The sequence below is a fragment of the Dromaius novaehollandiae genome, chromosome 2 (genome assembly GCF_036370855.1).
Source record: "Dromaius novaehollandiae isolate bDroNov1 chromosome 2, bDroNov1.hap1, whole genome shotgun sequence".
NCBI lineage: Eukaryota > Metazoa > Chordata > Aves > Casuariiformes > Dromaiidae > Dromaius > Dromaius novaehollandiae.
The window spans coordinates 9,897,311-9,910,428 of record NC_088099.1 but is presented as its reverse complement, the minus strand read 5'-3'; the positions used below and the strand labels follow the sequence as shown (position 1 = coordinate 9,910,428).

The window sequence follows — 13,118 nt, the reverse complement described above, 5'->3', positions numbered from 1 at the left end:
CCTGACAATGTTTGACAGCTGGAGGGATCTCATGCTGCATCTGCTTGCTACTACTTATAGATCCGATAAGAGAAAGTGCCCGTCATTCCTTCACTATCTTAAGTGCTGTAATTATAGAGCTTTGCAGACAAGTTGTGAAAACAGTAAGTGTTCAAAACGAAAGCTAGCTGCCGAACAAGCTCGCTCTCACATCCGCAAGGACTATAATCTGAAAGAAATGTAATTTGATGCAGCAGTCTCATTCGAACATGATTTGCATGAAATGCTGTGTAAGGCACTATCCAAGAAATGTCAATCAACACCACCTGATACCATGTATCCTGTTAAATGAAAACAAAATGCTTTCTGCACTACCTGCGATCTGCTACTGCTACACAGTAATAGAGTGAAAATTTCATTTACTGTTACTCATTATAGTAAAGCCATAGCTAAAGCAGAATAATTGTGGGGAAGCAGGAGAATCATTTTTCACAAGCGGCTTTTCATTTAAATTAACAGTTTGTCTCCTATATACATACTGTTGCAAACATGCAATAGTTAATGATTGTTTCTTACTAAAGGGCAGTTTAAAACAAGTGACAGTATGCAGATGCAGGACTGTTTAAAATTGTCCTTAGTGTGAGCAGCGGAGAATAAAAGCCAAGACCAGAACAGCAGTTGCCAAAACCCTTCTTTACCTATAGCAACTCACATCTGAATTTGAAATGATGGAAAAATTCAAACTCCCTGCTTGCATTTTGCACAATGAAAAGGAAACCCTTTTCCAAGGAGTTTTGTTCTGCAAAGCACTGCAATTTTCTGCTTCCACATACTGCAAGTGGTGTTTATGCAAAGACACACCCACAGGTCCGCTGTAAAACCCAAACCGATCGAGTCTGCTAAAACCTTGCTTTAGGCTGAGCCAAGGCAGCCCAAGGGCCACTCTGAAGGAAGAAAAAAAAAAAAGTAAATAGCATTCCAATATGCATTTTATAATTTATATAGCACAAATACAGTGCTTGTCTAAAATCTGTTTCAAGCAAGTGGCAAATGAAGGATGGCAGAGAAGGAAGGAAGGCGAATGGTTTACAAGGGACCGCTTACCGCAGAGTCCGCAGCAACAACTGGGCACCTATTTAGAAACCTCTCACGGATGAAAACATACACGAGTGTTTTAAAACACTGTTTGAATTTGAAAATAATACTTGAAAGCTCAGAATTTGTCAAAGTCGAAGTTTCAGAAAGGTTCAAAACCAGAATCAAAACTCACCAAACCCCTCCCTTTCACAGCATCAGTTTAAGGCAACAGCTGATGTCCTGGAGATCAAATGGAAGCACGTTGAAAGAGAATATAAAATATTTACTAAGGGTGCAGGTAACAATTTAAGAACGATTCAAGCATCCTTTTGGGAGAAAGATCATATTGAAAGGAAATGGAAAGACAGACAAGTTCCAGAAACAAATCACAAAAAAAACTTAGGAACTGAAAAGACACGTGGTGCAGAATATTTGCCAGAACTTGGAAGACAACTTGCTCTATTAAAATCTTATTTTTTAATACTAAATAAACAGAGAATTTATCTGGCAATTTAATTTTTTAGATTCGAATGCAACAGTTATTTGCAAAGTACACAGTGCGCTAAGGTGCTGTAGCAAAGAAGAAAAATTCTGTGCATTAAAAAAAGCCTTTGTAGCATAAATTGGTCAGGCAGACACTAATACCACTTTGTTTCATGCCAGTTCAGACCATTTCTAGTTTCAGCTCTCGAACTCAACTTGACCAAAGTTAATAAAATTCAGTTGGGGGATGACATCTGCCTTTAGCAACGTGAGGCAGGTTCTCCACAACATCCTCTTCACTCCAAATATCCCATTCCGTCCCCCAGTTTGGATGCTAGGGATCCCCCCCCAGTTTCCGTCTGAGGAATTTCGACAACAAAAAACTGTCATATTGTCCCAAAACATGTGCAACACTTGCTCTACTTTCATACATCCTTAAAAAAAAACTGCACATGAATGTGCTACATCTGAAAATTACTGCAACATTCATTAAGTTAAATAAAATTAAATAATTTTAAAGCAAAAAATTCATTGTAAGTTTTTCCTTAGGCAAATGCCAAAACATTTAGGATGCAGAATGTGCTGGAGGAATCACATATAGGATTAAAAAGAAAAAAAAAAAAATCAGGATCATCAACTCAGCTCATGAAAATTACTGGTTGAAAGCCATTAACTTTGCCAGTTTCATATTAAGAAAGGATCTGGCCTATGCTGTATAATAGCCAGTTAATAGCAGCTTAGATGTAAAGGAAGTGTTTAGAAACACCTTTTCCATTGTCCATCTTTTTCCCCCTTATTTTATCCCACCCTTCACAAAAATGTAGCAATCAAAGGAGAGATTAGCCTAGACAGCGGACACCATGGGGCAGGGACCACGGTCCTGAGACTGCAGCTTACAAACCAGGACCGAGGCATCCGCAAAAGCCCATAACTTGGTCAAAAAAGGTGTGACGAATTCAGAAACGCCAGCCAACTGCTCTGTGAATAAAGCCTTCAGTCACATTCCTTAAAATGGATAGGTCCCCAAAGTAGGTGTTCCTTTGTGAAATGCCAGTTGTGACACTGGGACAGCAACTTGGAGATGGGCATATTTGCCTCTCTAAATCAAAGGCGGATAAGACATAAAACAAGACCCCCCAAAAGACTCAGTTGAAAACGTTAGCCTAATCTGTCCTTCGAGCAGTTTAAAGAAAACATTCAGGTGGCACTTGTGCGGTGCCAGGTTAATTCAAATACCTACAAAATATTAGCTTAAACTATGGTTAAAGATTTGGATTACTATCACTTACAGCAACGTAAAGAGCTCCTTGCAATTTAGATGAAGCGCTCAGCACACTCGGCGCTTTCATACCCAGTTAGCACAAGTTTACCACATTTCTCATAACGTGCCTCAGCACCACCATTTCTTCTGTCCTAGTTAGTTGAATATGACTCTCAAATAGTGTTCGCACTGTCACCTTGAGTGCTTACACAGTAAGAGATGGACAACTTCATTGCTTGATTCAGAAATACCCTACATGTTAAAATAACATTAAGTAGGGAACACAAATAGATTAATTCCATTATGTCCTTTCTAATACTTCCTTTCTACACATTTAAGGGATTAAGCTTTAAAATGACAAGTAATTCAATATTAAGCCCCTCCCTGAAACACCAAAATTTAGATTCAAGGCTGTTAAGTGCATGTAATCACTCCCAACTCCAAGCAGATTCAGTCCTGATCAACACTACACTGATTCAGTCCTACATGTTTCTCATAATTTAAAACTCAAACCAACATGCTCATTACAACTTTCAACTCTTCAATTACATCCTTCTGCAAAAGGTTGTAAGAATTAACCATTACATGGTTACAAGTCACTTCACTAGCCATAAATTAATAACACCTGGTTTCCGATGGATTTATGACTTGCAATTGATTAGCTCTGATTGAAGCTCTTCCCATGACTGGAGCATACAAGCGCTCCCCGTGCTGAGAGGTTTCCTCTGCCAGATAAGACATGAACTCAGAGGCAATTTTTCCTTGAGTTAGAGCACCAGACACCTGCAGGTCCCTCCCTTGCAATAATTTTATCATCTTCAATGTTGCCACCTCTGCGACAGTCAGCCAAAATAAACCATCAGGTTCAATGTTAAATGGGAAAGCAGACTACAAGTATTTAACTCCACAGTCTAGAAACAAAGCAACCAGAAAATTACCAGACTACTATTCTTTGACTTGACGATCCTAAAAACAAGAGCAAATATGAGTTGTTATTATTTATCCAGAGATCCCTTTGTAATGAGAAAGAGGATGAATGAACAAAATCTGCAGCCATTCTTTGATCTTTTTCAAATGGCTTGTCAGCAAAGTTGTCTAGCCATTGCTATACTCCTATAAGTCAATATATACACATAAACAAGTGAATTATAACTGCACAAAAGTATTTGACATGTAACAGAACAAAAAAGGTAGTTCTGCAAGATCAAACCTTCAAGTCAGAAAGTAAATTTGACTACAGCTCAAGAGCTAAACATACTACATCTAATAAAACAAACATGAGATATGTACACAGCGACGCTTAATTCCTAATCCTAATAGGACTGATAACCTACGCAAAATTGATAAAGTACTTCGTAAGGGAAGTCCATATTATACTCATTTTACAAATCATTGAGTCACGGAAAGATTAAGTAACATTCTCAGGGTCAGACAGGTTACTAGCTGAAGTGGGGAAAAAAAACCCTCAGGACAGCCAAATCTCAGTACTGGATCCTCTTATTTTAAGATATCCTTCCACCCCTTTATGGGAAAAAAAGAAAAAAAATTTACCCTGACTCTTTGCCAGTACCTTGGTTACATAAAAAGGCAGCAAATAGTCAACAGTTTTCTGTAGGCAAGAGGTGTAAGATTCCTACCAAAAATGCTGAATCTGTTTTATTTCATTTAAAAAATTGCTGCATACAAGACTGAATTTTAGCTATGTTTGAAGTACTTCTCAACAGTTGCAAAAACAAAACTGAACAGAATTAAAATTTAATTTCACAGTCTATTTAAAGAAATTAGTTTCTAATTTTTCTACACTGATGTAAACACACTTCAAAGATGTCAATTACAACAGATTTACAGATAATTCCTTGTCCTCCAATTTCTTTTCAATCCCAAACCGTGTTTACTTGCAAAGGAACTCAATGTCAAACAGATGAAAGATGTATGTTTTCATTTAAAAAAAAATTAAATTATTTCTCTACTTAATACTAAAGACTGGTGAAGAAAATTATTTCCTCTAAAAATCGCAGTAAATCTGAGTTTAAAAAAATATGTTCGGTTAAAATGTAGATGAAATTGGTTAACATGAAGTTACCAAATGAAACTGCAGTTCTATTGTTTAACATTTTTATACTTCATAGAAGAAATATGGTGGTAATTTAAACACTCAGTTTCTGTATGAATTACGGACATCACAACTCCTTAGCTAGATGTCTTGTGAGAAAAACAGTCTGCATCAAAAACAATCAGATATGCACATGGCAATCAAAAGTCACAGCAGGTTTCCGAAATCTGCTTCTTTCCAATACATCTGATCTCTATACAAGTAATTTATTGTGTGAGTCCGCACAGATGTTCACAAACATCTACTTTCCCCCTTCAACACTGCAAACACTCACAGAGGGTAACTTTGGTGTATTTTATATCTTTGGGGAAAATAATACATGGGTCTTTATTAGAAAAGACTTAAGGCAATAGTGCACAAAATATTTTTTCTTTTACTTATTTTGACACTCTGCAAACCACCTAAACTAAAAATTTAAGACAACAAATTCATGAAATACTGAGAAAGTCTAAAAATGTGCACTGTCCCCATTCACAGAACTGATAAATCAAGTGCAAGTAGCCTCGTGAAACAGCTACGTGCTTTGTTTGTTCTGGAAGTTAGAGACGTAGAAGAAAGCAAAGTCATACAATGCCATTCCCATTTTTGATATTAAAAACATGAAGGCATTTAAACACCTGAAGTAATGACAACATGAAATTCTGCTGATTTTTACAACAAAAGATACATCCTCCTTTTTAAGCTGAGGGATTTTTTCAAATAGCCTTTTATTATATCAAATAAAATAAGGATTCTATTTATACAGAAAGATTCTAGTAATAAAATGAAGCCGATGTTCTTTAAGACAAGATGTATTCCTACTTCTCCCACTGGAGAGATTGGTTCAACAATTTTACAGTTAAACAGAATTAATTCTACCTTCAAAAATCCATTGACCTTAAGCTTTTAACAAACATTTTCAACTGCAGAGTGTATTGTCAATATTTACAAATCCTTAAAATTATATTTCACTAGAACAGCTTTTATTTGCTATATTAATATTTCTTTGCAAATGTATGCTTATCCATATCAGAGAAGAAGAAACAGCTGCTACTCACGGGAAATCTCTGGGGTCCTACAGCAGGTCTTGGCTGGGCTGGAACTGGCAGCAAGGGCACTGAAACAAGAGGCACCTTTTAACACCATTTGTCTTACCTAATGGTCATTGCTGTTATTTCCAAAAGAAGTTGCATATGAAGCCGTGATTAAAACCTGCTCCATTTCCTCTCGCACGCCACAGTTCCTACAATGCACTTCAAGTGGGCATTTCCCCACCACCACCTCCAGCGCGCAACAGGGCAGTTCGGATTCTCCTAGCCCATTTCCCTATTTAATTCTGCATTTTCCAGAATTACATTGCTTCTTATTTCAGGAAGGCTAAGCAGAATACGCACTCAGGCAAAGCCTTCTCTTAGGCAAAGTTGGCACAGACTCTAATGATAATCTCATGTTCACAGAAAGGTGCATGATTAATGAGCCCTCTCACCTTCATGCTCCTCAACTTCTCCTAGGTATCCCCCAGTCTCACCACAGCAGGCACAGGCATCAGAGGACCTATCTGGTATAAATCATGGTCCATAGGAAGGCCAAATGAGGCAGGCAGTGACAAGTAAAAGAAAACAAACTTCTTAATTGGACTGTGCCACTGCAATGATACATGTAACCGTAACCTCCGTGTGTAATCACAGAGCTGCTGGTCTCAGATGAAAGACTGCTATTTCATAAAGAGATGGCATGAAAAGTTAGAAATAGCAAGTCGTCTTTATGAAAATAGCTTGTCCAAAATTGAGATTTTGGGGGGATTAAAATGGATGACTTATAGATATAACTGTATACCAGGAGGCTCATTACAAAACAAACAAACAAACCCCCCAGTCACTTCAAATCACAATGCACAAAAGAACTACTGGTGGATCTCCTTGGGGACAAAACCTTTTGTAAAGCCCCAGCACAACAAACTGTAAAGACAGATTTCCCATTTTTCAGTGGAGGTTTTTTCTGTCTCTCTGAGTTGTCTAAACAATTGAAAGTTTAACAAATGCTTTAATGTTAAAACATAAATGAAAGGCCTAGAGAAGATGAAGTGAAGCATTTCAATTAAACAGGACCAAATGTGTTTCTTCGTTTTCTAAAGACTTAGTTAGGATATTTTTCTCCAATTTATTTTGAGTATTTTTGAAAGCAACAGGAAACCTGTTTCCTGCACAGGGTCTACTTTTAACTTCTTGGACAACAGCTACTGCATTACATTTCACAGCAGGAAAGGCGTTAAGAAATGCACCCAACAACTTCCTTGAATTAGCTGCACTCCCCAACACAGAGTTTGTTAAAATTTCTCAAACATCCCTTTTTCCTTGATAACTGAGGCACAAGAACTAATGCATTAGTAGTTATTTTTAAAGTTCACTTCCCTGCCTGGCTTCTATCCACTTTTGTTAAGCACTTGTGGTTTACTGGTTCATGGAAGCACATGGTAAACTAAGCGCACCAACCTTGTGCCTTGCAAGAACTGCATGCAAACTGTATCAGGTTACATGAAAACACTAGTTGAATGGCCTCATCTCAGCCTCTAACAAACACCCATCAATATTGTACAGCCACAGCCACTTGGAAAAATTGACAGCGTGTTCCTGACAGACCTAGGACTAAAATAGTTCAGGTATTACAGGTCAGAGAGGCACTGAGAAAAATCGCATGGGTCGGAAAGCAGAGAAACATCAGCTGAACAGAACCCATGTGTGTCTATTTTGGAATCCTGCCTCTGGCAGTGGCCTATATATGTACATGTATTTTATATATATATTTAGACAAATGAATTTAATACTCATGAAAGATGGTAGTTCAAACTCAACCTCCCTTCAATCCTTGGACTCTCTTGCTGAAGCAGCAAAGAAGCCTCAGAGAAGCATTCGCCTTCCTGATGTCAAATCTTCCCCAGCTTTGAAAGGTATGTTTTGAAAATACACAGCATGTTGTTAGACACTATTTTAGGAGATTAAATTGCTTTGGGCTGTAAATACCATGGCTGTACCTGAAGAGATGAAGAGCAATTCCCATACTGATGATTTAGAAGAATTATAATGTAATTTTTCCCAAGACGCTCAATAGTTTTTAGAAGGTAAATGGTGCGCTAGTCTACTGAGCTGCCAGAAACTGCTCATTACTAATTCATGTTGATTCTGGCAACATCTAAAATATTCTTGAAATAGTTATCTGTGGTATAAATATTAAGGGGAAAAAACCTCAATACCTGAATCAATGGGTGAATTAGTATACCATAGTACATCTATGTACAGTCCTACTGTATTTGTAAATTCATCATACTCCAATCTGGACATGGTGAGCCCAAAATTATCATAACTCAAAACTAATTTACAGAAAGGAACACAAAAGTAAACTATATGACAAGCCAGCATTTAAAAGACATGGGAATCAAATGCTGCAAGAGGCTAATAACTGAATGACAACTAATATCTGAAGAAGTCATGAACAAAGGCTCACATAGCCATTTGAGAGGCTTTGATGGATTCAGTTCTTCTTATTCATTTATGAAACATCAAAAACTGAAAAAACTTCAGGGGAAATTTGAAAAAAAACCAAACTCATCTGACATGAAGTGACTCTCCAACTTTACTGAACCAAGATTCGAGGCTGAACAGAGAGATGGCAGTCACGAGGAGAGATTTGCCTTTGAGACACAGGAGTAAGCCAATAATAGGAATGTTCAAGAGTAACTTCAAACTCACTTTCAGGCTAAAACAAATGGCTACCAGCAGTCTTAAACATGCTATTTTATTCAAATGATAATTTCATAACAATTTACAGGAGGTTTGAGATTATTTTAGGAGATACTGATATACTATATCCAATCAAAAGTGAACTCAAACCAAAGGATGTTAAAGAAAGTAAGTTTCCAGGGTCTGGAGTTAGAACACATGTCCTTAATGCAGACAATTAAAAGTATGCGGGTTCAATCTTGCCATAAAATTATGGGGGGGGGGGGGGGGGGGGAACACCAGACAGCCTACATGTAAACATGACAGCACTTCATTAAAATCAACAGAACCTAAGTGTGCATACCATGCACTTCCAGACATGGCATTTTAGCTTCCAGGCATCACATTTCAAACACCAGAATCCCACTGAACTTTGCACTTATCTGACTGTATTCGCCTTATATGCCTGGAAATAGACTCATCCAAGAAGCAGGACATCATCAAAAACATGAGGTCTGTCCCAGCTCTTTCATACTTCCTCTTACCCTGAAATAAATGATGCTGCAAGTCAAACACAGTTGTCAACTGCCAGGTTCTGCCTCAAGTAGAGGCAGTAAACCAAGCAAGAGCTCTCTCTCTGATGTAGTAATACAGGGTTGTTGTTTTTTTTTTTTCTCCTGTTTGGAGGTTTGGGCTTTTTTTATTTTTGTTTCTCCTTCCTCCTCCTCTGCAAGGAGTTTAGAACAGTTCTCCTTATGCTGACATCTCTGCTTCCCACTTACCTGCAGTGACTGCTGGTGAATATGCAGAGGTTTGCTTAATGATGCATTTTACTATGCAAATGCCATTGAAGATTATAAAATTGTGCTTATCTTTGCTGAAGAAGACTGCTGAAGTCCTACTCTTGTTTTCCTTAGGTGTGCAAATGCAAGTACTTTCAAGTAATATATCTCTACTGATAGAGACCAAGAGACTGAGAAGGCCCCTACTCACAGCTGTTGCAAAAGGCTGAGCTTCCCATACATGTTCCCTAATAAGGAAGCTAGATGCAAGTTCTACAGCGATTTAAAAGATTGCATTTAAGGCTACACTGCACATACACTAGCAAAAATATTGAGGAGTCTTGCTGACGATTCCCTCAGTAAAATGGAGGGCACAAGGGTATTTCATATGTATCAGCTGCCATCAACACACCTGATCCTCACCAAAACATATAATTTCTTCCATTAAAAAAAAAACAGATAACATTCTCTGGATCTGCTGAGAGGATGACTATACTTTTATCAGTCAAGAAATGAATGAGGTGGATAGAAAACTGGCTGAATGGCTGAGCTCAGAGGGCTGTGATCAGTGGCACAAAGTCCAGTTGGAAGCCTGTAGCTAGCAGAACATCCCAGAGATCAACAGTGGGTCCAAGCTTGTTCAACTTATTTATCAGTGACCTGGATGAAGGGACAGAGTGCCCCCTCAGCAAGTTTGCTGATGATACAAAACTGGGAGCAGTGGCTGAGACACCAGAGGGCTGTGCTGCCATTCAGAGGGACCTTGACAGGCTGGAGAGATGGGCAGAGAGGAACCTCATGAAGTTCAGCAAAGGGAAGTGCAGAGTCCTGCACCTGGGGAGGAATAACCCCATGCACCAGTACAGGTTGGGGGCTGACCTGCTGGAAAGCAGCTCTGCGGAGAAGGGCCTGGGGGTCCTGGTGGACAACAAGTTGACCATGAGCCAGCAATGTGCCCTTGTGGCCAAGAAGGCCAACGATACCCTGGGCTGCCTTAGGAAGAGCACTGCCAGCAGGTCAAGGGAGGTGATCCTCCCCCTCTACTCAGCCCTGGTGCCACACCTGGAGTGCTGTGTCCAGTTCTGGGCTCCCCAGTATGAGATAGATATGGAGCTACTGGAGTGAATCCAGTGAATGGCCACTGAAGTAATTATGGGACTAGAACATTCTCACATAAGAGAAAAGGCTGAGAGAGCTGGGCCTGTTCAGCCTGGAGAAGAGAAGACTGAGGGGATAATCTTATCAACATGTATAAATATCTGAAGGGAGGACGTAAAGAGGAGGGGAGCAGACTCTCTTCAATGGTGCCCAGTGCCAGGACAAGAGGCAACGGGCACAAACTCGGGGCACAAACGGGAAGTTCTGTCTGAATCTATGGGGGGTTTTTTTGTTTGTTTGGGTTATTTTGTTTTTTTTTTGTTTTCTATACTGTGAGGGTGACTGAGCACTGGCACAGGTTGCCCAGAGAGGCTGCAGAGTCTCCACACTTGGAGATGTATTCAAAGGCCATCTGGACATGGGCCAGGGCAGCCTGCTCTAGATGAGCAGGGGGTTGGACTAGATGATCTGCAGAGGTCCCTTCCAACCTCAACCATTCTGTGACTCTGTGAATGGCCACACAAAGTCAGCAGGTAGAAGTTTTGAAAAACAGATTACAAATCTTTACTGAAGATGTCCTACCATACAGAGGTAAATAACTGTTAAAAGGAGGATCAGCAAATCAAGACAGTAAAAAGGTTATGCTGGAGATAGAGAGGCCCTTGGCATGCTCAACATGGCAGAGATGCTGTGGTAAGACCAAGGCAAGCATGCAGCCACTTGATGATGTGATGAAGAAACAACGATGATACAAAAGAGAGAAGATACACCAGTATAATTCTGAAATCAGGCAAAAGCAGAAGTCCCCAGCAGCCATCACTGGCATTAAGAGGAAACTTGTTCACCTAGATGCAGGAGAAGCTGACTACACCAACAGGAAGAGAAGCATCTAAAAAAAAAAGTCTAAAATGAATTTTTGTTTTTCACAAAACAAGTACCCAGAACTGTTGCTTTGATAATATTAGAAAAAGGCACAGAAGGCATATATCCAAGACTAAAGGAGACTCTGGACTGCTTCCAGATAATCTGTCCTGATGCATAATTTGGTGGGAAGCACTGATTTTATTAGACAGGAAAAAGTGAAAAAATCTCTAGGAAACAGCTACTGTGAAGACATCTGTGAGAAGCCTAACAGATTCGTCTTAACTGGCAATAGACTACTCTGCCAAATTCCCACCTTTCATTGGGCAAATAAATGAAGCAAAGATAGCACTGGCTTGGAGTTCTGCTTATTTGAGGGGAAAAAAAATATGTAACACCCAGATGTAAATATACATACATACACACACTTTTTTTTTTTTCCCTTTGTCTAGTCCCAACCAGAATCACAAATCAGAGTTATATAGGCATCTTCTTTTTTTTTATCCTCTTAGTGATTATATACTTCCCAAATAAGTAATAATGTTAACAGCTCTGTTGACAGCTGTCCTAAAATGCATAGCCCAAAGGGTGCTTGCATTAAATAAGTTATGGAAAAAGCATGTGCTTCTCAGGTTCTGAATCAAATAATCCTAACTGTGGCACTGAAAGGAGAATTGAAGGCATGGATCTTGTCAAACAAGGATAGCAGCTTGTACCTTGCACACAACAATTGCAGTTCAAAGAGTGCCTCAGTATATTCACACTAATATAGGTGGGTGGTCATTCCGTGAATGCTTGGCTGAACCTAGAATGATGTGGGAAATTATAAACTGCACTACTTACCTAATTCTGAAAACTGACATCTGCTACTTTTAAAATCCATTCTCTTTTCAATTTCCTCTTCTACTGCTTTTTGCAGGTTTTACATTAGAGTAACAAAGATGATAAAGTGGAAAAGGCTTTGCTATTTCAGCTGGCCACAGTCCAACTACATTATGTCTTAATTGGGGCAAAATATTTGCTTTAAGGAAAATATCAGCCTGAATCACAAGCCCATTAAGTGATAAACAAAAACTGCTGCATCCTTGGCACAGAAAGAGATGAGTCACACTCCAATGACTGGGAAGGCATTCAGAAAGCTCACCTTGTACAGGCGTCACTACTGTCCCCTTGAAATGTGGGTTTATGTGTATGTTCTTCGGTTGCTGAGGTGTCACTGGCGGTGGAGTCATCATTATTCTAGGGGTTTCTATCTGAGGGGGCATATGTAGCCCTGGAGGAGGGGAAGAATGATGCTGATGCTGTAAAGGAAGCAGAGATTGTAACTGTTGCTGCTGCTGCTGCTGCTGTTGTTGCTGTTGTTGTTGCTGCTGTTGCTGCTGCTGCTGCTGTTGCTGCTGCTGGAACAGACTCCTAACAGGTTGCTGGTGTGGTGGAATTAACCTCTGTGAATGAGTCTAAAGTCAGACAAAAGAATAAAGTCAATATGCTTTACAGTTCAAATATACTGACAAATAAAGCGGCACAAAACCAAGCCATGTTTGAAAAACAATCAGGACCGAGTTTTAGCACATAAATGTCTTTCCCCTATCATCAAATCCACTGGAATTGTTAAGAACGATTAGCACAAGCAGCAAAGGAATGACTGAAGACATTAATGTGAGGGAGAGGAAGGCAAAGAGCAAGGAGGAGACAGAACCTGCTACCAGCCAGCAGCAGCGCCTAGGATGCCTGGACTGAATGTCACCAAAGGCAGCCGTTCAGGCCTA

At 39.5% G+C, this 13,118-nt stretch overlaps 1 protein-coding gene across 3 annotated transcripts in view; it reads right to left on the bottom strand.

Moving 5' to 3' along the window:
• The window catches only part of RBM33 (RNA binding motif protein 33), a 103,552-nt gene that overhangs the window by 55,425 nt on the left and 35,009 nt on the right, over positions 1-13,118 (bottom strand). For 2 of the 3 annotated variants that reach the window (XM_026102956.2, XM_064505747.1), the window contains 2 exons: positions 12,494-12,806; positions 5,951-6,009 (listed from right to left, as the gene is read on the bottom strand). In XM_026102956.2, the coding sequence (XP_025958741.2) occupies positions 5,951-6,009; positions 12,494-12,806 (372 nt within the window). The remainder of the gene's footprint in view (positions 1-5,950; positions 6,010-12,493; positions 12,807-13,118) is intronic. The other variant, XM_026102967.2, reaches the window with a different exon arrangement.